Below are 23,578 nucleotides of genomic sequence, written 5' to 3' on the forward strand. Positions count from 1 at the left end.
TAGCTAAAGTGGTGCTTCAGATTAACCCGAGGTACCACTGTATTGTGATATATACATAAATGGATAATTTGCATGAAGTATAGAATTTAAATGTGATTCAAATTATTAATTCACAGCATATTGTATATTCAGACTTCATACTGTAGGCTCCCAGTAATTGGCAAAGGTATGTTAGTTCTTGGACTATAAGACACATTAATAAAAATGGTTCCAAATGTGGGGATTTTTATATTTTTTAGAAATTTGGCAGCCCCAAACCTGTATGCATGAGATACCCAGATGTGCTGGGTGAACTGATGACTATTAAGTAACATTGGTTCTACTTACACACCGGCGAGAATAGGTACCAAAAATTCTGGAAATTTGTTGTTTTCCTAAAAGTTTTGGCTGCTAATTTACTACTCTATTTCTGCTTCAAAATAGGAGTACATCTCATTGTATGACAATACTAACACTCAGTTTTATTATATGGGAAACAAATCCATATAATAGACCTGCCCCCAGTAAAAGAAACTTAAACTGTAGATGTATTTCTACATAATGACTGTAGGTGAATCCATCATGAGATTACCCGATGATTGAAAGGTGGAAAAAGAGTTCATATTTTTCTTTGAATGTGTACCTTGAATTTATTTTCATAATAGTACTTAAAGTTTCTGTTATAGATAAATTACTTTCCAATTAGGATTTTATTGCCTTTAATACCTTATTGGTTTTTTCCCCTAGGGGCCTCAGTCAGTCAGAAGCAGAGTCCTGCTACATTAATATAGCAAGAACACTTGAATTCTATGGAGTAGAATTACACAGTGGTAGAGTATGTTTACAGTTCTTTTTTATATTTAGAGCAACTTGTACTTAAACTTTTTTTTAAATCATACATACCTTAATATTAAAATAGCTAAGTTAGAGGAAAACGCTCTTTTTTGCACCTAAAGCAGCTAAGCATAAAAAACTTCTATTTCTTATACACCTTTATAACTTAGTTTCTTAAGCAGGACTTGTTGTCCTTTACTTTTAACCATGTTAAAATATGGATTTGAGAAAAACTTGCAATATTGCCAATTCTCAGCTGAGATTTTAATATATTCTTCTGCCTTTTTTATTTATAATTGACATTGCAAGAAGCATTCTCGGTGGCATAAGTCAGTTGCTTCTATAGAAAGCTTCAGTTAAGCTACAGTTTTAGACTGAAATGTTTACTTGCATAGTATGGGCTGCCTTGGAATTGGGTGCTCAGCAGGATTTTTGTGACGTGTGTGTATGTATGCATGTTTCTGGGGAAACACACCCTCCCAGTCCTCACCATATTGCCAACTGTTTTTGAAAGTCCTTTCAGTTTTAAATTTGGGGTTGCTATGTGGTGAAGAATTCCTGTTTGAGGAAACACCAACTTTAACTTTCCTTCCATATGCAGACATAGTCATCCATTTCTTTGGATTTTAACTCCAGTAAATGGCATCACAACCAGCACCCACTGACATCTAAGCTACAATGCATACTCACAATAATAACGGCATGCAAAAATTCTGGCATATCTGGTATTTGTGTGTTTTAATTAAGCAAGTCTGGATTGTTTCTCCCAAATACAGAAATTGGTCAGCTCCTTTTTATGTAAGACATCCAGTTCTTTATCCCCCATCACACAGAGAGAAATTCAGAGTCACACTTCAATGTATCCATTTGTAGAATAGGATTTTTAGTGCTTTAATTTACCAGTTTTTCCTGTGGTTCTTACTTTTAGGATCTTCATAATCTTGATCTTATGATTGGAATTGCTTCAGGAGGTATTGCTGTATATAGGAAACTCATTTGCACAAGCTTCTATCCTTGGTAAGATACTTGGGGTGTGGCTGGGTGTATAAAGTTTTAAGACTGAACATGAAAAACAAATTTTTAAATAATACCCATAAAGACCACTACTGAAGATGGAAGGTGTTGAGATTGAAGTCTGTTTAGAAATCCAGCCCTCTAATGGTTGGTGTGTGGAACTGAGCCATGGTTACATGTGAAGTTGCTTCTTACTGAGTCACATCACTGGTCTATCTAGTCTCATTTATTTTCTACTGTGACATCTTTATCAGCCTCACTATCTGAAATCATTTTTAGTTGGATCTTCTACTGTCGTGTGTTTAGGATCTTGTGCATGCAAAGGTTGTTGTTTACCACTGAGCTATGCCCCTTCCTATTGTTTGTTTCTGAGCTGAGCTGCTCTGCAAATGCTCAGGCATTCTCTTTAATATCATTATTACTTAATACTTTTGTTCAGGTTATATATTTCCCCCTATTATACCTAAAGAGAAATCAGGAGATGGGTTTTTGATCTCAGGTGCTTCTCCATCGTTCTTGTCCCCACAGACGGCAGTGACCAACTGAACTGGGAATCCAGTGTTGTTTGAACATTGAAACTTGGTGACTCTGAGAAACAAAATCAGTGTTAGAACTTAAGGCTTGCTTTCGTTTTTCCCCAGATACATTTATTTTGACAGCAGGGAGATAATTTCTGAACCAGACCCCAAGTAATTGCTGACTCACATTAAACCTTGAGGGTGTTGTGCAAAACCCCAAATCAATTTGGAGACGATACATCCACTTTGATACCTCTGGAGCAAATAGTTCTTGTGTTAGATCTAATGTTATTGACTTGAAACTCTTGTATAATTCAAGTGAGCAATATATATATCACAATATTCAAACCAGATTAAGGGACATTAAAAAACGAAACATCAAATCAGCTGTAAATAAAATGTTTAAATATCTGCCCTTGATAAAAGTTGAGGGGGAAATATTCAATCGGGCTAATATAAAGGCCCTACGTTGGACTGAAATTATTAATTTTGAAATAAAATAAAATAATAAAATAAATAAAAAGCCTTACCAGTTGCAAGAACAGAAAAAATCATGATTGCTGGGGTACATAAAGGGTAAAGGGACCCCTGACCGTTAGGTCCAATCACAGACGACTCGGGGGTTGCGGCGCTCATCTCACTTTATTGGCCGAGGGAGCTGGCGTACAGCTTCCGGGTCATGTGGCCAGCATAACTAAGCTGCTTTTGGCAAACCAGAGCAGCGCATGGAAACGCTGTTTACCTTCCCACCAGAGCAGTACCTATTTATATACTTGCACTTTGACTTGCTTTCAAACTGCTAGGTTGGCAGAAGCAGGGACCAAGCAACGGGAACTCACCCCGTCGCGGGGAATCAAACCACCGACCTTCTGATCAGCAAGCCCTAGGCTCTGTGGTTTAGACCACAGCGCCATCTGTGTCCTGGTGGGGTACATAATCATGTTTATTTTCCATGTCAATTTTCTCTGTGTTCATTCATAAACCAATTCTTTCCCATTAATCTGTGATTTAAAAAAAAATTATCACAAAATAAAATTGTGCCACAAAATTCAGAGAAGTGCAAAATCCAAAGTATAATTACGTTTTAATCTGCATGTCATCTACAGCGTGCAGATCAGGTCAATTTGCATTGGAATTCACAAATACCAAATTCCTCAGGCATTCATACTGATTGCAATAGGAAGCTTGCTAGTACTTCTGTGGACAGCCCATTATAATGGAATGTGCCACACCTGTAACCCATGGATGTGCACAGCAACCTTTTAGATTGAGGAATGCAAAGAATGGTTGTTCCTAGACTCAGGTCTGTCTTTTGATGGGCATGTAGTCCAAGCTTGCTTGACAGTATTGTCAGCTGGTTTTGATGGATGAGGCTTGTTAGAGCAGAGCGTAGGAGTCTTGTCAGGAATTGTGCAATCCGATCCAATCCTGTTTCCTAGAAACAATTGTTTGTGTTGTGAAATTGTGGGCTGCACCCAATACCTTCAGTGTGTAATTACCTCTATTTTATTTCCATGCAAAATTTGAAAGTAACTAACATTTTTATTGCTTACCTACAAATTGTAAGGATATTGGTTGAGTGGATTGCACAGGAAAGCACTTTTGAATGTAGCCTCTCCCTTTCATTTCAAATTTTGCTTCAAGCTTATGGTAGTGATAATGATTTTCTGAGAAATGAGAATGTTTTAGTTAATTATAGCTACCGTATTTTTCGCCCCATAGGGTGCACCGCCCCATAGGGCGCACCTAGTTTTTTGGGGGGAAAATAAAGAAAAAAACTTATTCCCCCCCTCCCCAGGCGCGGGGCTGGGGCAGGAGAAGCCCGAGCTTCCCCCGACCCCAGCCCCCAGAACAGGCTGCTCTCTGCAAGCTGTGGGAGCCCTCCCATGGCTTGCGGAGAGCTACCCGAAGCCCGGGGCGTGACTGCTCAGCACGCCCCAGGCTTCGGGATAGAGGCAGCTCTCCGCAAGCCCTCTCGCCCTCCAGGCTTCAGCGAAAGCCTGCATTTGCCCCATAGGACGCACACACATTTCCCCTTCATTTTTGGAGGGGGAAAAGTGTGTCCTATAGAGCGAAAAATACGGTAGTTACTTAGATTTTAGTTCCTGTTTCAGATATAATGGAGCCCTTCTGAATACTGTGACAAGGTGTGGGGCTGCTGACTGGGGTGGAGGTAATTTCCCCTTCCCCAGCAACATCCCACATGGTTCAGGAGGGCCTCTCGATTCTCCAGAAAGGCTTGAGAGGGAAGGGGAGAAAGGAAACTTCCCTTATGTGAACCTTCTAAGTTAACTTAATTTACAATCCAAGCATTGAGTCTGATGTGCATTATTGCACCTGTATTTTCTATCAATGTTTGTTTTGATTGTGTTGTGTTTTTAGAGTATGATATAGTATAACTTGTTCCTTTTCAGGGTGAACATAATAAAAATTTCGTTTAAACGAAAGAAGTTCTTTATCCAGCAGCGACAGAAACATGTGAGTATAGTTTGTTTCTCCCAGCCACCCCACCCCTAGACTTTTTTACAATTAACCTCCAATCTTGCCACAAGATGGAGCAATGAATTAAAGGCCATGTCTATGAGTTGGAAAACAAGGTGTACAGAGATCCTTTTTATAGTGTATATTTCATAATACATTGATGATATGTGAAGCTAATTGCTGTAGAGGCGATTGATGTTTGGACGGAATACTTGATCAGAGATTTTCTTCCTACCCTGTGCCCTGCACCTGTTTTTTCATTCAAAGAAAAGATGTAATAAGATCTGATCATTAATTTGATCAAGTCAGCATGGTGGTCTGCTTAATTAACAGCAACTGTGCCTCTGTGGGAACACATGAATTCAAGGTTCTAGCTATCAGAGCTTCTAATTAGCTGGGAATCTCTGGGTCAGTTGCTGGGCCAGTTTCTTGGGTTATTCCTTTATTCTATGCTTCACACTGTGCTGCTTGTTCCTGTTGTGTGGGGCCATGTACCTTGCAGGCTAGATCAGCTAGGTTTGTTGTTTTAGTCTGACTTGTATTTTTATGCACTGTAAATAAAATACCTCACTTAAATTTGGTGTGCTCTTTTCTGGAAATCCTGGGTCCCTAATTGCAGTGTTTTGGACTTCATGGTTAACTGCTTCTGTATAGTGTAATTGCCTGAAGCCTAGAGGGCAGAGTGGACTTGCAGAATTTGGTTGGAAGGCTCTGGTTTGATTTTTGTACCGACTTAAGCCAAATAAGTTTCCTGACTCCCTAAGCTTGGTGGCCAGACAGTGTTAACGTTATTGACATAATAATAGTTCATTGATAGCTGATTTGTTCTGCTTTAATGGTGGTTGTCCAATGCTTCCCTAATGCTACTGCAGTATTGCTGTCCTGAAGAGCCATAGGGGCCTATAGCATAACAAAAGCCGGCCAGTACCCCTCACTCCCCCATATGTTTGTGGCATGAAAAGTTACGCTATTTCGGCAGGCTGTTGCAGGATATGCATTGGTTGGAAATGAAGCAGTATGAAACACTGCCCCCAACACATATTTATATAAAGTGGAATTACGTATAGCTGCTCCCATAGCATCAGGAGCACACATCATTAAGGATGTGCAATGAAAAGAATATCTGGAGAAGCCCTTAGAGTTAAAGCATGTGGAATATAGCAGTAAACACTTTAGAATTTTTTCATGTGGTTTATTTCTAAATCTGATCCATACAAATTCTCTGCTGATGTCCCTAGAGATTTGTAGCCAAATACATATTTTCTTTTACAAGTAAGTGTCTGGTGTCTACTGGAGATCATGCTGCAGATTTCTGCTTTGTTACAAAAGCAGCTTTAAATTAAAGCCAATATGGCATGTCCTACAAAGTGGCAGATGGATCAGATTTCTTCATAGTGAAGAATGTTAACCTTAAGCATTGTTTGCTGTCTCATTGACTGATGGGTTCAATAACTCTTCCTTTATTTAAAAAAAAATAAACTTATAATTTCTGCAGTTTTATTCAGTCTGTCCACGTTCATTTTATTTCAGTACTTCCTTTGGCAGACCAAGCTATAATTGTTCAGAAGAGTTTGCTACCATTTTCCTCTGTCCAATTTTTCTGGCCCTCTACCTCAAATCATTATAAAGCGCTCAGGGCAATCCATGGAAAGGGGAAGGGGAGAGCTGGGAGAATATTTGGAACCTATTGAAATATATACATTTTGTATATGTATATACAAAAGCTTGTACAAATCTGACAATATTGACACTGTTACCACAGATATATGTTGGCAGAATTGTTTTTCTGTTGCAAGCAAACAGTATTATGAGGCCATCTTGCAGCAAAAGGTAGAATTGCAACATTTGTAGTACAGCTTATTTGGAACTACAGTCTGTACATGTGGAAAGCAGCTATTACCCAGTACAGCTAAGCACTGGGAACATGTAATCATACATCTGTATTTGCATCTGTAAATTCTACTTTAAGTCAAAGCTGAAAATACATCATATATTTCCGTTTCAGTGTTAACATTTACAAATTGGTCTTGCCTTGTATATAAAATTCTTGTAAGACAGTAGTCCCCAGGAACGCCCAAACTTTGTGTAACTTCATCAGAGGCTAATCAGCTGCTCCAGTAAGCTCACAAGGCCAAGGGATGAGAGCCAACAAACTGAAGCTCAGTCCAGATAAGATAGTGTTTGCTTCTCTAGACTGAGTGGATGGGAGGGTGTCTGCTCTTGATGGAGGTATACTCCCTTTGAAGGAGTAGGTATGTAGCTTGGGGGTGTTTCTGAAGCTCAGGTGGCCTCAGTGGCACAGGTGACTTCTGTCAGCTTCAGCTGGTGGCCCAGCTGTGCCCCTATCTGGACAGGGATAGCCTAACTTCTGTTGTCTGTCCTGTGGTAATCTCTTACTGTGGTAACCTCTTACCGCAATACTTTATACATATTCTAATTATTGATTAGAATAATTCTGATACATATTTTATTGTTACAGAATGAATCCAGGGAACACATAGTTGCCTTCAATATGCTAAACTACCGAGCATGCAAAAACCTGTGGAAATCTTGTGTGGAGCTTCACACATTTTTCCAGGCAAAGAAGATGCTACCTCATGAGAAGTTACTTTCCCATTATTGGACCACGAGTTCTAGAACACCAACCAAGTGAGTATGAGCTCCTAAACAGAAAACTTCTGAATGTAATTCTGAAACCCGTTTACATATATAATACTTAAACAATTTTGTGAATAATTTAAGGCTGATTTTGTAAATTTCTGGTTGACTTCCCAGCACATCACTAGAAGCCTGGAAATTGTCCCACAGGGAAGCCAGGGGAGTCTGTTAAAATTGGAATGGGTCAATTCTAAGGAAACAAAGAAATGAACTTTAAAATAACTGCCAGTGTGGAACACAGCAAGGGCTAGCCTGGACTATATTTGGCATGTGTCCGACAACTAGTTTAATGAAACTTGATGTTCTTCGTGTTCTCTGTGCAGTTCCACATTACAGGTTCTGTTCTCTTGTAGAGCTGCAATCAGAACTTTTGACAGAAAGATTAGCATTTTGAAGGGAAGCCTGTCCCCCTTCTGAGTGCATGCAGTAAAGGGGTGTAGCTCCCACTTTCTCTCTGGCAACTTTTTGACTTCCACAGCAGCAGCATTCTAAAGAACTTCTGTTTAATGCGTTGCTCTTCAGAGTGTGAACTAGATTTTTCTTCTTTTCTCTCTTTACTCAGTTTCCCAGAAGCTGCGGAGTTGGTAGTTTTCCTTGTTATAAGCCTCAGTTTCGCCAATACAGTAGCGATTCCTAGTTCTGGTGCTGGTGAGAATTCTCTTTAGTATAAATAATATTGTTTCCCAGCTACCACAAGCCAGGTCACAAACTTCTCTGGAGTCTGATCACAGAGGAGGATTAGCTTTTGAAGGGAGAGTTGGCAGACATTGACAGGTTACTTTACATCCAGGCTGTTTCCAGTCAATCTATCCAAGACATGTTGCATGCTGCTGCTCATGGAGAACAAGCTGGAAGGAAAAGTACAAAGTCTGTCAATATCCAAAAGAACTAAAGGGGTGTTTCTGCAGGGCACCTCTTAACAAAGTACATTTTCCTGAGTCCTTCATCAGTATTTGAAAGGCCAGTTGGGACATCAGCAAGGCTTACCAGGCATGGGCCGGATCACTCCCGCGGAGATCCTCCGTGGGCCGGGCCGGCGCAGTGTAACACCGGAAATCGCGTCTGCGCATGTCCATGGTGCCAGAAATCGCACCTGCACAGAAGCGATTTCCGGCACCGCAGACATGCGCAGACGTGATTTCCGGCATCTGCAGACATGTGCAGAAGCGATTTTCTGAGAGAGTTGCTGCACCACGCTGTGACAGTTTAGCGCAGTGCATGGGGACTCGCCGAGCAGGCGGCTTGGTTCGGGGGCGGCTTGTGGGCCGGTTAAACGGCCTCCGTGGGCCGCTTCTGGCCCATGGGCCTTAGGTTGCCGACCCTTGAGCTAGAGGCAATCTGCTTGTTTTGTTAAATACAGCTCTGCTTGCTTCCACAAAGCATCATCAAAGTTCTGCTGCTGGATGTTTCTGTGGCAGTGCTGATTTCTAATGATTTCATTAATTTTTTATAGAGATATAGTTTTAAGTGGAAGGGATCTTTCTGTTTTTCCTGTCTGATCTGGGAGGGCAGAGGCATCCTTCTCCGTGGAGGAGGCAGTACAAGTCATTGGCTCTGCTCAATGAGCTAAGGGCAGAGAGCTTCCTGAAGAATTAAAATGTCCTCTGGGAGTTTAGAGAACATGAATTTCCAGTAAGAATTTCCTCTTTCTGCACCTAAAATAAAGATTTATTATGCACAAAGTTCTTTGTCTAAAGTATGTTGTTTTATTTCAGATCTTCTAACAATCATTACTGCAAAAAAGTAATAGGTGGTATGATTTGGAATGCAGCTATGAGGAGATCTTTGTCAGCTGAACACCTAGAGACCAAAAGTCTTCCTTCTCGGTCTCCTCCAGTTACCCCAAACTGGTAAGAATTATCTTTTTTATCTTCCATAAAATGGGAAGGGACATGAGCACAAGGCAAAGTTTTGTTTATGTCAAAATTTATTTTTGATGTGATTAAGATCTCTCTTAAAGATGAATAATAAAGATTCAAAATAGCTACTGGTGTGTTTCAAAATGTTACTGCAATTATTTCCAATACTCAGTGCTTGGTTGTCGGATATGGCTTTTGATTCAACAGCGTCAATATGTGAGGAAGTAGTGGAGGGGTTCTTTCTCCCACAATTCTAAACTATAAAGACTGACTTCCTGACTCTAGAAGGAGGAGCCTATTCTAAGTAGTTGTGATACTTGCTTGAAGTTAAACAGAATTTCACATTCTGTTTTTCTACTTAAAAGTAGAAAATTGTGCTTAGATTGCAATTCTGTTTATGCTAATCTGAGTGTAAGCCTCATTGAACACAATAGCATTTATTAATGAGTAAACACATTTCTTCTATATAGGTTTTGTCTGTGGTCCGTTCTGCATGTTATAGCTCATGTCTACTTGGAATAAATGGGCTTTGAATTTAAAAATATTATTAAACAAGTGATAAAATAATTGTAGCCTCTGAGTGTGTGTTATAATATATTAAGCTTCTCATATTTTAAAAAGTTTAAGAAAGATACTATCACAACTAACTTCTGAATCCTACCTCTTTTAAGGCGAAGTCCTAGATTACGTCATGAGATTCGTAAACCACGACACTCATCTGTAGATAACCTTGCAAACGAGATTTCCTATATAACTGAAACAGAAGATGTGTTTTACACCTATAAAGTTTCCCCAGCTTCCAAGGATAGTGATTCAGAGTTGTCCCAGAGTCGCAGCCCATGGAGAAGGTAAATACCCTCTACAAACAGTGATTTCAGTGCTACTCTGCCCTGATAATTGGTAAACAACAAAATTAAGCAGATATTTCATATTAAATATTTCAGTAGAAAAGAATAATGCTAGTAACGACGACTGATACCATAACCCTGAGTTTTTAGTCAGAAGTACCAAATTCCTAATTGGAGACATCACTAAATCTGTATACTGCCCTTCATCTGAAGGACTCAGGATGGTTCACAGCATAAAAATAAAAGATTAAAAAAAATACACAAAAAAACAAGAACAAGCACAAAATAAACCAATATCCTCACAAACACATTTAAAAGGATAGGATGTCAATCAGCCGAAGGCCTGGTTGAAGGGAAACATTGACGCCAGGCAAGCCTCCCTACAGAGAGCATTCCACAAGTGGAGCCACCGCAGAAAAGGTTTCATGTTGCCAGGCATCTCATTGAGGAGACACTCAAAGAAAGGGCCTCAGATGATGATAACAGGGTCTGGGTTGATTCATATGGGGAGAGGCGGTCCTTGAGATATTGTTGTCCTGAGTCATTTAAGGCTTTATAGGTCAAACCTAGTGCTTTGAATTGGGCATGGAAACTGATTGGCAATCAGTGCAGTCAGTCCAGAATTGGTGTAATATTCTCAAACCACATTGCCACAGTGAGCAACCTGGTCTCTGATTTCTGCACCAGCTGAAGTTTCTGAACCATCTCCATTGGCTTCCTTATGTGTAACACTTTGCAGTAATCAAACCTGGAGGATACCACAGCATAAACAGAAGTTAGGCTATTCTTGTCCAGTTAAGGGTGCAGCTGGGCCACCAGCCGAAGTTGATGGAAGGCACTGAGGCCACCTGAGCCTCAAGAGACAGCAAAAGATCCAGAAGTAGCCCCAAGAAGTACCTGCTCCTTCAGAGGGAGTGTAGCTCCTTCAAGAGCAAGCAGCCTCCCATTCATCTGCTCTCGGGAACCATCCACTAACAGTCTTACATGGAGTGAGCTACAGTTTGTTGGCTCCCATCCAGTCCCTTACTCATCCAAGCAAGACAGTGGTCCAGCACATCCACTGCCTCACCTGCAGATGTAAAGGAGACTTAGAGCTATGTGTCATCAGTGTGACAATGTACTCCAAACCTCCGGATAACCCCACTCAGCGATCTCATGTACAGTGGTACTTCCGGTTGCGCACGTGATCCGTTCCAGAGCTCCAGTCGGATCCTGAGGAATTCACAACCGGAGGTGCCTCTTCTGTGCATGCGCGTGATGCAGTAGAGCACTTTTGCACATGCACGCTCGGTGAAACCTGCAAAAATACTTCTGGGTTTGCCGCGTTCGCATCCTGAAGGATACGCAACCACAGGTGTGCATATCCAGAGGTACCACTGTAGATGTTAAACAGCACAGGGGTTAAAATCGAACTCTGAGGAAACACACACTGAAGATTCCATGGGACCAAAGAGCACTCCCCAAGCATCACGCTCTGGAAATTACCATCTAAATAGCACCAGAAACACCACAGAGCAGTTCCGCCCTACTGTACTGTTGGTTTCTTTGCTTTTTTGCATTCACATATATGCTATGCATGCAGTGAAATGCTCAATGACTTAAGCAGCATATAAGCTGCATGTTCTTAGTTTAAAAATGCAAAATCTGTACCATAGAAAGTATCATGGGAATTGGGGTTGCTTGTGTGTAAACCTCCAGCCGTTCCCAACTGCTTGGGGTGGTTGCGTCTTTCCCCGGCTGAGCAGCCCTCCTGCGCTGCTGCTCAGTCGCTGGCAGAATCCGTCAGTGGGTGTCTCCTAAATTTCCTCCAGCATAAGAATTCCTTAACGGACAACCTTCGCCTCGCCTCTCTGCGCGGAAGCCTTCTGCGCAGAGTGGGCGTGCCAAGCGGTGGTCCTCCACTCTCCTCACTGACTTCACTGGAAGAGTCTCGGGGCCTCCCCTCCGAAGTGCTCTCTGCCTCTCCCTTCTTCCTGGTGTCACCGGGACTTCTTTCCCCCGAGGACGTTCTCTCTCTTCCCTAACTCGTTCCCTCTCCTGCAGAATCTGGGAGCCTAGCCTCTCCACTCTGCTCCGATGTCAGTTCCCTGACAGAAAGTTAAATCTTATACTTAAAATAAATTTTTGTATAAAGATATTTGAGGATTCATAGGATCCAAATATTGCATGGAACACCTATCAAATGGTGGTTGGGGTTGGAACTCAGGGAATGATGGAAATCTTGGGCCCAGTTCATACCCCTATTATATAAACAAGCACGGGAAACAGAAGGCATATGTCATTCCCATTTCTGCTTTTTCTATCTGTTGTTCACACCCAAATCAGCCTTTGGGGTTCATGAAACTAATAGACCCAGATGGCAGTGTGAGTGAACAGAATATTTTCTTCGTTTGTTCAAGGGCATAAGAACACTGTATGAGTGAATTTTGATAAATTAGTTATTTTCCTTGCATCCTTTTAAGTATATACTGTATATGTTTTCTGCAACAGTTACAATTTTTAAAATGGAACATGTAATTTGCCTAGATTTTGAAACAGTGACTCTAGAGAGACAAATGAGTGTCGCTTAAATGATTTTGTAGAGTACCAGTGCAGTTTGTTCTACAGTGGTACCTCGGGTTACATACGCTTCAGATTACAGACTCCGCTAACCCAGAAATAGTGCTTCAGGTTAAGAACTTTGCTTGAGGATAAGAACTGAAATCGTGCTCCAGCGGCGCGGCAGCAGCAGGAGGCCCCATTAGCTAAAGTGGTGCTTCAGGTTAAGAACAGTTTCAGGTTAAGTATAGACCCCCGGAACGAATTAAGTACTTAACCCGAGGTACCACTGTATACGTGTTTTGAATTTGCATGTGAATGCCTGAATAATTTTTAGTCTCATAGAAGAAAGAGTCTTGTCAAGTTTTGCTTTCTGCATAAAATCAAACTGATGAGATTTTGATACTTAGTTTTTGAATACACCATTTCTCTACTGCTTAAAATCTTTGTTATAAAACATTTTGTTTAATTATCCTTTGCTTGTATGTGTTTTCTTCAGCAGATCATCAGAACAGGAATCACCAAAGTGAGTTTTCCAACAGTGTCACAAATTCCTCTTGTAGCTGAAATTTTAAGATATTCTAATCAAGTTAAATCCCAGAAAACATAATAACATGTATTACTTATTCATTCATAAACTAGTGTTGCTGATTTGTTTCTCTCAAAATAAGCCATGGTTTATTTTTGGCTTGCTATTGCTGTTTGATGCTCACACCTCCAAGACAGGAAAGGGAGGAGGGGGTGGGTGCAATTTCAGCTGCTCCCTGGTAAACCATAGTTTAAGTCTGACTTAGTGTTACATGTGAGCACGTGTGTGTATAAAGTATTTTATTAACATATTAATTTTTGCTGCACCAGAAAAACTTTCTGAGCCTTGAGCTGATATTGCTAGTGAAAATGTGAATATTTATTATGTTCTTCTTGTATCTTAAAGTGTGGGGCTGGAATATAGTGAGCTAAAGTAAATGAAAAATTTGAAATCCTGAAAAAAATCCCACAACTGACTTGTCAAAAAGAAATCCTTATATTCAGAAGAAGAAGTCATTTTGCATAAAAATTGTTGGCTTACACTAAATAGTGAGGTCTGGCTACTAATGTTTAACTTGTTTTGTTTTTTTAATGAAGGAACATATTGGAAAATAATTCAACACAGAATGTTTTGTCCCAGACTCTCAATGGAGTTGGCAACCTTTCAGGGTCTTATCCTTTGAATGGAAAAGATAAACAGTCTTTAGAAACAAATGAAAATGTTTCAAAAGGACTTTTAATGGATGACTCCAATCAGTACTACTTTGATAAGGTATGATAAACAAGATGAAACTGGCACTTCCTGATAAGCTTAAACAGCAGTGTAGGTGAGACAGAACAGGATACCTTTTCAGTTGAGAAGCAGCCATTTATTTCATACATCAATTCCAGTCCCCCATCCTGGTCATTTTGTAGAAGAGGTGTGTATCTGTACACTAAGCTTTTAAAAATAATTTTGTAAATATGTATTGAGAAGTTGGAGGGTTTCTGGATGTGAATTATATGTTCCATTACACTGATGGTTGTATTTATACTCCGTTTGTACATTTGTGTTGACTTGTCAATTGCCTTGTTTGCTTGTGGATTATTATTTTTTTAAGAGAGAGGGGCGAAATTAGCCTTATCATAGAGTTTTAGCCTTTGGCTAGATAGCTCCTTTGAAATGGACAAATCTATGTGGAGGGGATGCCCAGTTTGGAAAAATTTCTCATGATAGGTAAATTGAAGATTATCCAAGTCATCCAACTGAGGTAGTACTTAACATGTTTCACAGATAAAAAGCCTCTTTTCCTTGTCTTCCAGAATGAAGTTATTGATGGAGACTTGCTTTTGATACGCATTTTGCCAGATGAAGATGGAAAATTTGGATTTAACCTGAAGGTAAAAAGGCACTAGTAAAGCAATATTGATAATTAAATATAACTTGTGAGTGAGCATTGCAGGGGAACCATTGGGAAATGTTGCTTGTATCTTTTTAAATATGCTTTCCCCAGTATGTGATAAAGTATTATGCTGCTGTGCTGTCAAAACAGTGATTGGTTTAATGGAGTATTGATAGTTCTTCCTTCCTATCTTCTCCCTGAATAAACCAAATTTTATTGCCCTCAGCTAGTTATTAGTGTTGTCATGTGGATGCTAATTATGAAAGAGCTTTGTGCACTAGATATAAATGGGAATGCAAGGGTCTTCAAATTACAAGTGGATATTGGGGGTGAGCAAATCCCGACAAATCTTGCTATTCTCACCTTTTGGGTAAAATTCTATGCATGTTTTGTTTAGAACAGAAACTCTGAAATTTGCCTCAAGTTTTGCTTTGAGTGTAAGTCATTATTGACCCTGATTAAGATATTGATTCTCTTTTAGTCAAAGATTTTGCCTTGTTTTAACAGTACATTTGCCCCTACACAGTGATTTGGAATAATGTTATGTTCGTATCATTTGTCATCTGCCCAAGTTATGCTAGTAAATTTCCTGGAGTAAAACTATCTTTGCACAGATTGTAAAGAAATTAGATCAAATGTAAACATTTGGTCATGAGACCTAGTTCATTACTAAGCATTTTCTAGTAAACCTGTTAGAGGATTTTCATTATGTGTTTTTAACAGGTAACCATGCTGAAACCCCCAACCCACCCAGAATGCTGTTTTAAAGATTAAATCTTACAGCTATTTGCAATTTATCGCTTTATCGTTCGATGCATCACGATAACTGGTTCATTAAATTTGACCTGACAATATATCATTCAAAACACCAGAGGGCAGTATAATTGTGATCAGTCCTGTCCCTGTGTGTGGTTTGTCTCAGCCAAAGGCAGAACAGTTTCAGCCTCGGCACCTTGCAATAAGTCTCAGCTGAGGACAGAACAGATTCAGCCCCAGCACCTTGCAATAACTGTGTCCAGCCTTGCGATAACAGCGGTGTTCCCTCTCCCTGCTCTGGCTGCTTCACAGTGGTTTGTCTCAGCTGAAGACAGAACAGTTTTGATCTCAGCATCTTGTGATAGCTGCGGAGTTCCCTTTCTCTGTAGGCTGATGCAACATCCAAGAATGCCTGCTGCTTCTTCCGTATGCCCCATCTCCTCCACCACCCACCTGCACAACATCCAAGACTGCCTGCTCTTTCTCTCCCAAGCCCCATCTCCAACCCCCCCTCCTGCAGATCTCCATGGCTGCTCCTTTGGCCATCCACATGCCAGACCTTCATGCCCACCCTATAAAGTTCTGTGTTTCAGATATCGTAATATATTGCTATATTGGACAAGCTTTGTTTTAAGTTAAGCTTATCTGACACATAAACTTCTGGAACGCCCCATCACAGTTTGAAAACTGTTCTAAATAAATCATGTATTGCACAGTTACAATGCCGGCTTACTACATGTCCAATCAATAGAAAACCCCATTGCGTTTAATAGAAGTTATCCCCAGAGCATAGGATTTCAGCCTGAGTATATTAATACTTTAACTATTCAGATGTATTTTAAATGTTTTAAAGATTGTATTGTTTTGTCACTGTTGCTTGCCATCCTGGGGTGCTCTGAGAGGAGTAGCTGGATATAAATATAATAAATAAAAATACTTTGGCACCATGTTTTAGGGGGGCATTGATCAGAAGATACCTCTAGTTGTGTCCAGAATCATTCCAGGTTCCCCTGTAAGTATAAACTTTTGAACTTCCTTCATTTTTGTATTGTATTTTATCTATAAGCCTCCTTGAGTCCCTATCAGGGAAAAAGGCAGAGTATAGAAATCTACTACTACTTTGACTATAACTGCTGCTGCTGCTCATTGTTAGTAGAATAAGAGAGTGGGAAGAAAACTTGGACATTATCTCAATAGAAATGCATAAAATCAGGATGTGGACCCCTGGATTATTTGAACAGCTTCATTCTCAATCTGAACTGAATAGTGTCAGACATTGCTGATGGAAAAGTTTTCCAAATATATTAAACAAATAAATTTTCCATGGTTTCCTAATGCAGATAATACTTCATCAAGATAAAGAATAGCACTGCTAATTAGAGATTCAGTCAAATCCTTCACACTGAAGTTAATATCCAATTTGTTTCTTAGACTGAAAGGTTTGAAAATGGTGACTTCATTTTCTTTTGTCTTATGGCAGTCTGATAAATGCATTCCAAAATTGCTTGAAGGTGATCAGATAGTATTAATCAATGGCCGGGACATATCTGAGCACACACATGACCAAGTAGTGATGTTTATAAAAGCCAGCAGAGAGTCACATACACGTGAGCTTGTACTTCTGATCAGGCGGAAAGGTAAGTATTTATGTGATGTATTGTTATTGAAGAGTGGGTTTGTGGTGGGATCCTGCTGCTTGGAGCATAACTGATCAGGATTATTGTCTGTACACTAGAAGCTATTTTATTTTGAGTTTTTCTTTAAATTTCTACAAGGAGTCACTTGAAACATTGGAATCTCACAGTTAACTAAAGCTGGTCTTCTGGGGGGGGGGGTATAGCCTCCCTTCAGCTCTCCACTCCTAGGGCAATTAGTAGTTTGAGCTCGACACTCCTTCTGGCATGGAAGGGAAGGAAGTGTTTTGATCCCTCCCTTCCATCTTTGAATTTCAGAACTCTACTGGTCTGGATCCAGGCACCAGAGACTTGAGATTCCAAGATACCCCCCATCATGCCATTATATCAAGATTTTTCTGTAATCATGGTTTGTTGTGATATCCAAATTGGCCTTGCCTGCAGACCCAATCTTTGCAAACTCATCTCAGCATGGTTTCAAATCAAGGTTTTGAGATAAGCCACTGGAGTTAAAATTGTTTCCCCCCTCATGAGAGCAATATTTCAGCAATTTGCCAAAGAAAAAAATAGTTGCTGAGACACAGAAAGAGATTGAATTGCATCCCCCTCCCTGCTAATATTCACCTGCCTTAGGATATTTGCTTTGGAACTGTTAAAGAGCAACAATTAGCAAAGCAGCTTTTACAAATCTGTCCTTTTTCATATACATTTTCTTTAAAATACCTAGACATTACTGTTTGAAGAATGTTAAAGATCTGGATTTGCCTGTGTCTTTTTAGTTCTTAGACCATTTGTTGAGAACAAGTTGGAAGATGAAGCTGATGGATCTGGTTTTCTGGAAACAATTATTCCCAACTGTTCTGAGTATGGTGAGACTTTAGAAGAATCAATGGAGCAACTAAAGAAAGGACTGGAAAGTGGAACTGTCCTAATTCAGTTTGAAGTAAGCAAGCATCACAGTGTCAGACCCTTGGTTTGAATGTGTCCCTTCCTAAACAGATGCAAATAAAGCCACTATTCCCTTGGCTACTCTCCTCCTTCTGACTTTCTCTTCTCTGTGATCGTTAACTTGTTGACAGCATTGGCCCAGAAATGGAGCACTTGGTGTTCCAGAAGCTAAGGGTTCATTCAGGTGCTGGCCAAAGCAGCATTGCAAGTCATGACTTTAAAAACATAAAAGAGCCCGGCTGGATCAGGCCAAAGGCCCACTTAGTCCAGCATTCTATTCTCACAATGACCATGTTTTAACTATACTGGAGTGCAAGTTTCTAAAAATATAAAAGCAGGAAAATGTAATGTTTTGTTAATAATTGCTGCTTGGATAGGCCTATACAACCCTTGTGTTTCACCACATAATTAAAACCTAAATGCAGTCTTTTAATTGGCAGTTTTAGAAGTGCAATGTTGATATCATAATGCCCTAATTAGATTTTATTTAACAGTGTATTTAAATGACACGCAGCTGTCAAAATAGTAAGTTTATCTTCTTACAATTTTTGTTAATCTGTAATCCTGTTAAGAACTAGCATCAAAATTTGAGGGGTATTTAGTCAGCTTTCCTCTGACTTGATAGGCAAGCCAAGGATTAAGAACGCCTTCCTGCCCTGTAACTCTCTTCTGTAAATGCCTAATCCTGCATTGTCATAAACTTGTTAACACTTTGCAACAAGGCCTCAAAATAAAATAAGCCCCCAACTCCCTTGTCATACGATCTGGCCAGAGATATGGAGCAAATACAAGACCACCGCAGATTCCAGTGCCAGTCAAGCTGCCATCCACAGGGATTGGGAACTGCCAGTTGTTCATTTGTGGGGAATTATTTTATATTTGTTATAATTCAAGCAAGTCTGGGCAGTGTGTATGGAGGTCCTGCACTGCCTAGATTCAGCTTGATCCTTATTTAATTATTCAGTGAAGAGCTTTTATTTTCTTTCAGCAACTTTATAGAAAAAAGCCAGGATTAGCTATTACTTGTGCAAAGCTACCTCAAAACATGGACAAAAATCGGTACAAAGATGTTCTGCCATGTGAGTATTAAATTATATTTTGCCTTTTATTTCCTTTAATATTTAACTTGTAATATTTAACAGTAATTCCATGCCTATCAGCCTAAAAGTGAGTCAGGACTGCCCCGAAATAAGGTGATTTCTACATATTCAGGGTAAGCAAAAGTACATTTGTTGTACATAAATGGGGCAACTAATCCTGAACTTACTTCATGCCATATCTAAAGATCCATGACAGCTCCACTAGTAGATCAAATATCTCCCTACACAGGGAGCTTGCACAGAGTATACACAAGGCTCGTGGAACAGTGGTTTAAGACCCATTCACAGAGAGAAATGCCCTTTTACCATACAGAAACTGCAACAAAAGCAGTCACATGCATACACTAACACCAGTACCCTCCAGTTGCCCATAGGATATGGGATTTGAAAGCAGAAATTGGAGGCTGAGCCCCACCAGACAGAAGGCTGGAAACCCCCACTGATCTCTGGACATCTAGAAAACTCAAACCAATTTGCAGCCTATACAGAGCAGTTCCCAAACTGCTCAACCACAGCAGCAGACAGGTGTCTTGACATATTGTGGGGCATTGGCCTTTCCGTCATAGCAATCAATGTTGGGAGCACAGGGACTGAAGGTGAAACCCTGGTCTCATAAAACAACTTAAGTCTTGCATGCTAGAGGACCGTGGTTCAAACCCAGAGTACAAACCTGGTCTTGAAATGGGTGAGCCCACCCCTAGTATTCTAATAGGCACACCTAAGATAATCATCCCTCTTTGACCCACCACTCCTTTTGACAACCCATGTGACCAATCCATCCCTTAATTAATTTAGTTGACAGGCTAGCCCAGGGCTTTTTAGAACCATATAGCACAGCAGGGGATGGAAATCAGAAGGGTTTCAAAAGGAGGAAAGTGTTGTTTCCTCCCTGTTCCCCTTTGACCTGGACCAGATGTTGTTAGGCTACAACTCTCATCATTTGCCAGGAGGGACAGCAGTCAAGGATCAGGGAGTGGTTGTCTCAACCACATCTAGGAACTTGATGTTGAGAAAGCCTCCCCTAGACAGTGCTGTGTTTTGTAGTATTGCTTCAGAAAACAACCTGATTTGGCTCAGACAGATTTAGAGGCTGCCTAATTTTGGGGGAACGAAACTTCATGTCTTCCCATTCACTTCTTTCTCCCCATTTTTGACAGAATTAGATGGAATTTGGAGGCATAATAGGCCCTCGGGCAGACCCTCCTTTATTCTGCTAAATTCCAGTAGGGTAGGTTCAGGAGGGGTTGTGCTGCTGGGCACATTAAACTTTGATTATTATTTTTAACAGTATATAAGTTTTTTAAATTTTTGACTGAATTGAATGAAATTTGTATGTTTGAGGGGATGAACACTGCCAAATGTTTGCAGTTTTGGTGGGGTTAATCTCCTGTATTCTGTTGCCATCCATTTTATGAACATTGTGAAAATAATAGAAGTGCTCTTAAGAAACCTGTCAGAAGTATAGCTGCAGGAGCTAAGGCGTTAAGATGAAGGGGTGGGGGACTTACCTTCAGACTTGGCTCTGCTGAGTTAGCACTAAAAGTCACAGAAATGAAGTGTAAACTGACTTGACAGGACTGTTTCAAGTAAGCAGCAGCAGCAGAACCAGCACAGAACAGAGCAGAAGGTGATCTATTACTTTAGCATCACTGCTTCGGAACACTGTGATGTGAGATTCCTGATAAAATCATTCCCTCTGATTAGAAGCTATAAAACACTCAGCAAAAAAGGGAGCCCCCCCCTTTTGACATTTGCTTATATGGCATTCACTTGAGGATAATTTTTCGCTTATGGCAGACCCACTTCCTGCACTGTTTTCTCACTTCAGAGATTCCTGTTTTTATCTGGGAACCTTTGGACTGACCCCACTTTGGTTTGAACGCCCAAGATCTTTCTGAAGCAACCACTTCTGCTCACGATTCAGGATTCATTTGAATCTGGCACATTCTATTCTTTCGTGTCCTATTTGGTCATAGTTCATTTACTTAAGTTTTCAAAATACTGTGTTTGCAGACCATATTGTGCAGCTAATTGATTCCCCATCTCTGTGAAAAGTGATACTAATTTATATAACCTAATGACTTTTTTCCCCTCTTGCTAGATGATATCACTCGAGTCATATTACAAGGAAATGATGATTACATAAATGCAAATTATGTTAACGTAAGTAACACAGATAGGTCTTGAAATAATTACGAGTTGTTTCCATACTAGTGGACCTATTAAAATTAATGGACAGGACTAACTTAGGTCCATTAATTTCAATGGGTCTACAGAACTAAAAGTATCAAAATTATCAGAATTATCAATTTCTTGTACAATTTCTTGTTCAATTTTGATTTAGTGACCTAATCGTGTGGGTTGATGTTGTATTTGAGGATGACTAGAAATATTAATAGTTGTTGTTGTTATTTATTATCCACTTGCCTTTGCTATTACTTCAGATTCTTACTAGTAAGAATCAACCTTATTTACAGCTTTCTTTCTTCTCGTAGCTGGAAATTCCTCCTGCAGGCATTGTGAACAAATACATAGCCACTCAAGGGCCTCTTCCACACACCTGTGTTCATTTCTGGCAAGCAGTTTGGGATCACAGATTATCACTGATTATCATGCTGACAACCCTTACAGAACGAGGGCGGGTAGGTACAGTTTTCCTGATTATCAAGCCATTCCTGGGGGTGGAGGTTTGTATGTGAATTGAGATGTGGTTTGGTGGTCTACTTGGCACATTGAAACTAGGCCCTCTTTCCTTTTTCTTCAGTGCAACTTAGCAGGTGGACAATAAGTTGTGGCTTGTGAAATTTTTTAGCATATCAAGGTTCAGGAACCAAGGAGCTATTTTGTTTCCAGCAATGGAAAGGCTAAAGATGAAAGCTTTATATACTCTGGCCTGCTAGAGCATAAGCTAACTCCAGCTGCTGTGGCGGCTGGAGACATTTTGGGGATTGCTTCTGCTAACTCTTTGGCCTGGACCCCTGGGTCTTTTGTCATGTCAATTAGTACATGGTGTGTTCTATGTTGATTATTAGCATTGCTTGAACAACCCTCTAAGATGTATTTCCACAGAAGATATAAATGTGACAGGATGAGTTTTTCTTTTGTGTTAGACCAAATGTCATCCTTATTGGCCTGATCCTCCAGACGTTCTTGATTATGGCAACTTTCGTGTCAAGTGTCGATCTGAAGATTGTACCATTGCTTACGTGTTTAGAGAAATGGTTATTACAAATATTGAAGTAAGTGATTTTTATTTTTTCAGTTTGCTACAAGAAAAAATACATATTAAAACTTCACACATGGTTATGTACATGTTGTGCTTTTCGCCTGATCTAAATGCTGCTGCGCTTGGTCCATTGGTCAGCCTTACTGGAATATGTATCTACAAAGCTAACCTTCTGGTTTATTATTATTATTATTATTATTATTATTATTATTATTATTATTATTTATTATTAAGCAACTCAGGTATAAGTGCTTGTGCTGTTACTTATTTTGTCTTTATTCATTAGTAAGGGCCCATTCAAACAGCTCTTAGCTGTATGTGGTATGAGATTCAATATAGAGCTTGGATGCTTTCTTCGTCACCAATGCATGTGCATGCTTACATGCGTGAGAATACATATACAAGTTTGCATGTACATGCCAAAACTTAGAACTCCCATTTCTATATGAATAAGTGATTGCTAAATGAATACTAAATCTATGTGCAGTACAGTGGTACAGCACTCAATTCCTTATTTTGCTGCACAGAATGAGGAGAGAGAATCCTACACACCTGAATGGTAATGCAGTGTAATGTAAACAATTGCAAAGTGATAAGCATTGGACCAAAAATCCTAGTTTCACAACTATCACAAACAGATCCTAGTGATGACTGAGAAGGAATGAAGCCTTGCTGTTGTGGTGGATAGCTCAAATGACCCAAGTGTGAAGAGGCTGTGAAAAACATCAATTCTGTTTTAGGGGTAATTTGGAAAATAACAAAAAACTGCCAATAGAATAATATTACTATGCAAATCTATGGTGCAACCATATTTGGAATACTGTATCTAGCTGACAGTTGTGAGAACAGCATGTTGGAGTAGATGGGTCCTTGGCCTGATCCAGCCGGGCTCTTCTTATTACACTTCAAATACAGCATCCTATGATGAATGAACAGTAAATGCAGAAGAACAAAGCATAGGAAGCTGCATGGAAACCACGGGGACCCTTTCTTGTCCCTGTCCATATTGTTTGATGCAGCTTTACCTATCCAGCTGTTGTTTGTTTCAGTTTGGCTAGGGCCACTGACTTCTAATGAGCTTTGAGTATTCATGCAGACTTTGGCAAAATATAGCCACATGTAGACTTGGCTATGGCAGCATAACTGCTATATGGCAAATTTGGTTTGGAGCTGATTGCTTGTTTTTGCATCTTTTGTTCATTAAACAGACGCTGCCTACATTTTGTGTCTGGTATACTGTGACAGAGCTGGCAGAGTTGTTTGCAAAATGGAAGC

General features: G+C 40.0%; 2 protein-coding genes across 19 annotated transcripts in view; both read left to right on the forward strand.

Annotated features, from left to right (window-relative positions):
- Positions 1–23,578, forward strand: part of MOCOS (molybdenum cofactor sulfurase) — a 237,680-nt gene that overhangs the window by 157,571 nt on the left and 56,531 nt on the right. The gene's annotated exons all lie outside the window — the stretch shown is intronic.
- The window catches only part of PTPN3 (protein tyrosine phosphatase non-receptor type 3), a 90,284-nt gene that overhangs the window by 61,003 nt on the left and 5,703 nt on the right, over positions 1–23,578 (forward strand). For 12 of the 18 annotated variants that reach the window (XM_083473156.1, XM_083473145.1, XM_083473159.1 and 9 more), the window contains 16 exons: positions 727–814; positions 1,742–1,830; positions 4,760–4,823; positions 7,306–7,475; positions 9,200–9,334; positions 10,015–10,191; positions 13,229–13,255; positions 13,855–14,029; positions 14,560–14,637; positions 16,351–16,407; positions 16,876–17,032; positions 17,809–17,972; positions 18,966–19,056; positions 21,179–21,240; positions 21,573–21,719; positions 22,188–22,316. In XM_083473156.1, coding sequence (XP_083329282.1) covers positions 727–814; positions 1,742–1,830; positions 4,760–4,823; positions 7,306–7,475; positions 9,200–9,334; positions 10,015–10,191; positions 13,229–13,255; positions 13,855–14,029; positions 14,560–14,637; positions 16,351–16,407; positions 16,876–17,032; positions 17,809–17,972; positions 18,966–19,056; positions 21,179–21,240; positions 21,573–21,719; positions 22,188–22,316 — 1,810 coding nt within the window. The remainder of the gene's footprint in view (positions 1–726; positions 815–1,741; positions 1,831–4,759; positions 4,824–7,305; positions 7,476–9,199; positions 9,335–10,014; positions 10,192–13,228; positions 13,256–13,854; positions 14,030–14,559; positions 14,638–16,350; positions 16,408–16,875; positions 17,033–17,808; positions 17,973–18,965; positions 19,057–21,178; positions 21,241–21,572; positions 21,720–22,187; positions 22,317–23,578) is intronic. The other 6 variants (XM_083473155.1, XM_083473161.1, XM_083473160.1 and 3 more) reach the window with 2 other exon arrangements.

The sequence above is a fragment of the Podarcis liolepis genome, assembly GCF_965112155.1.
Source record: "Podarcis liolepis genome assembly, chromosome: 13".
NCBI classification, from domain to species: Eukaryota; Metazoa; Chordata; class Lepidosauria; order Squamata; family Lacertidae; genus Podarcis; species Podarcis liolepis.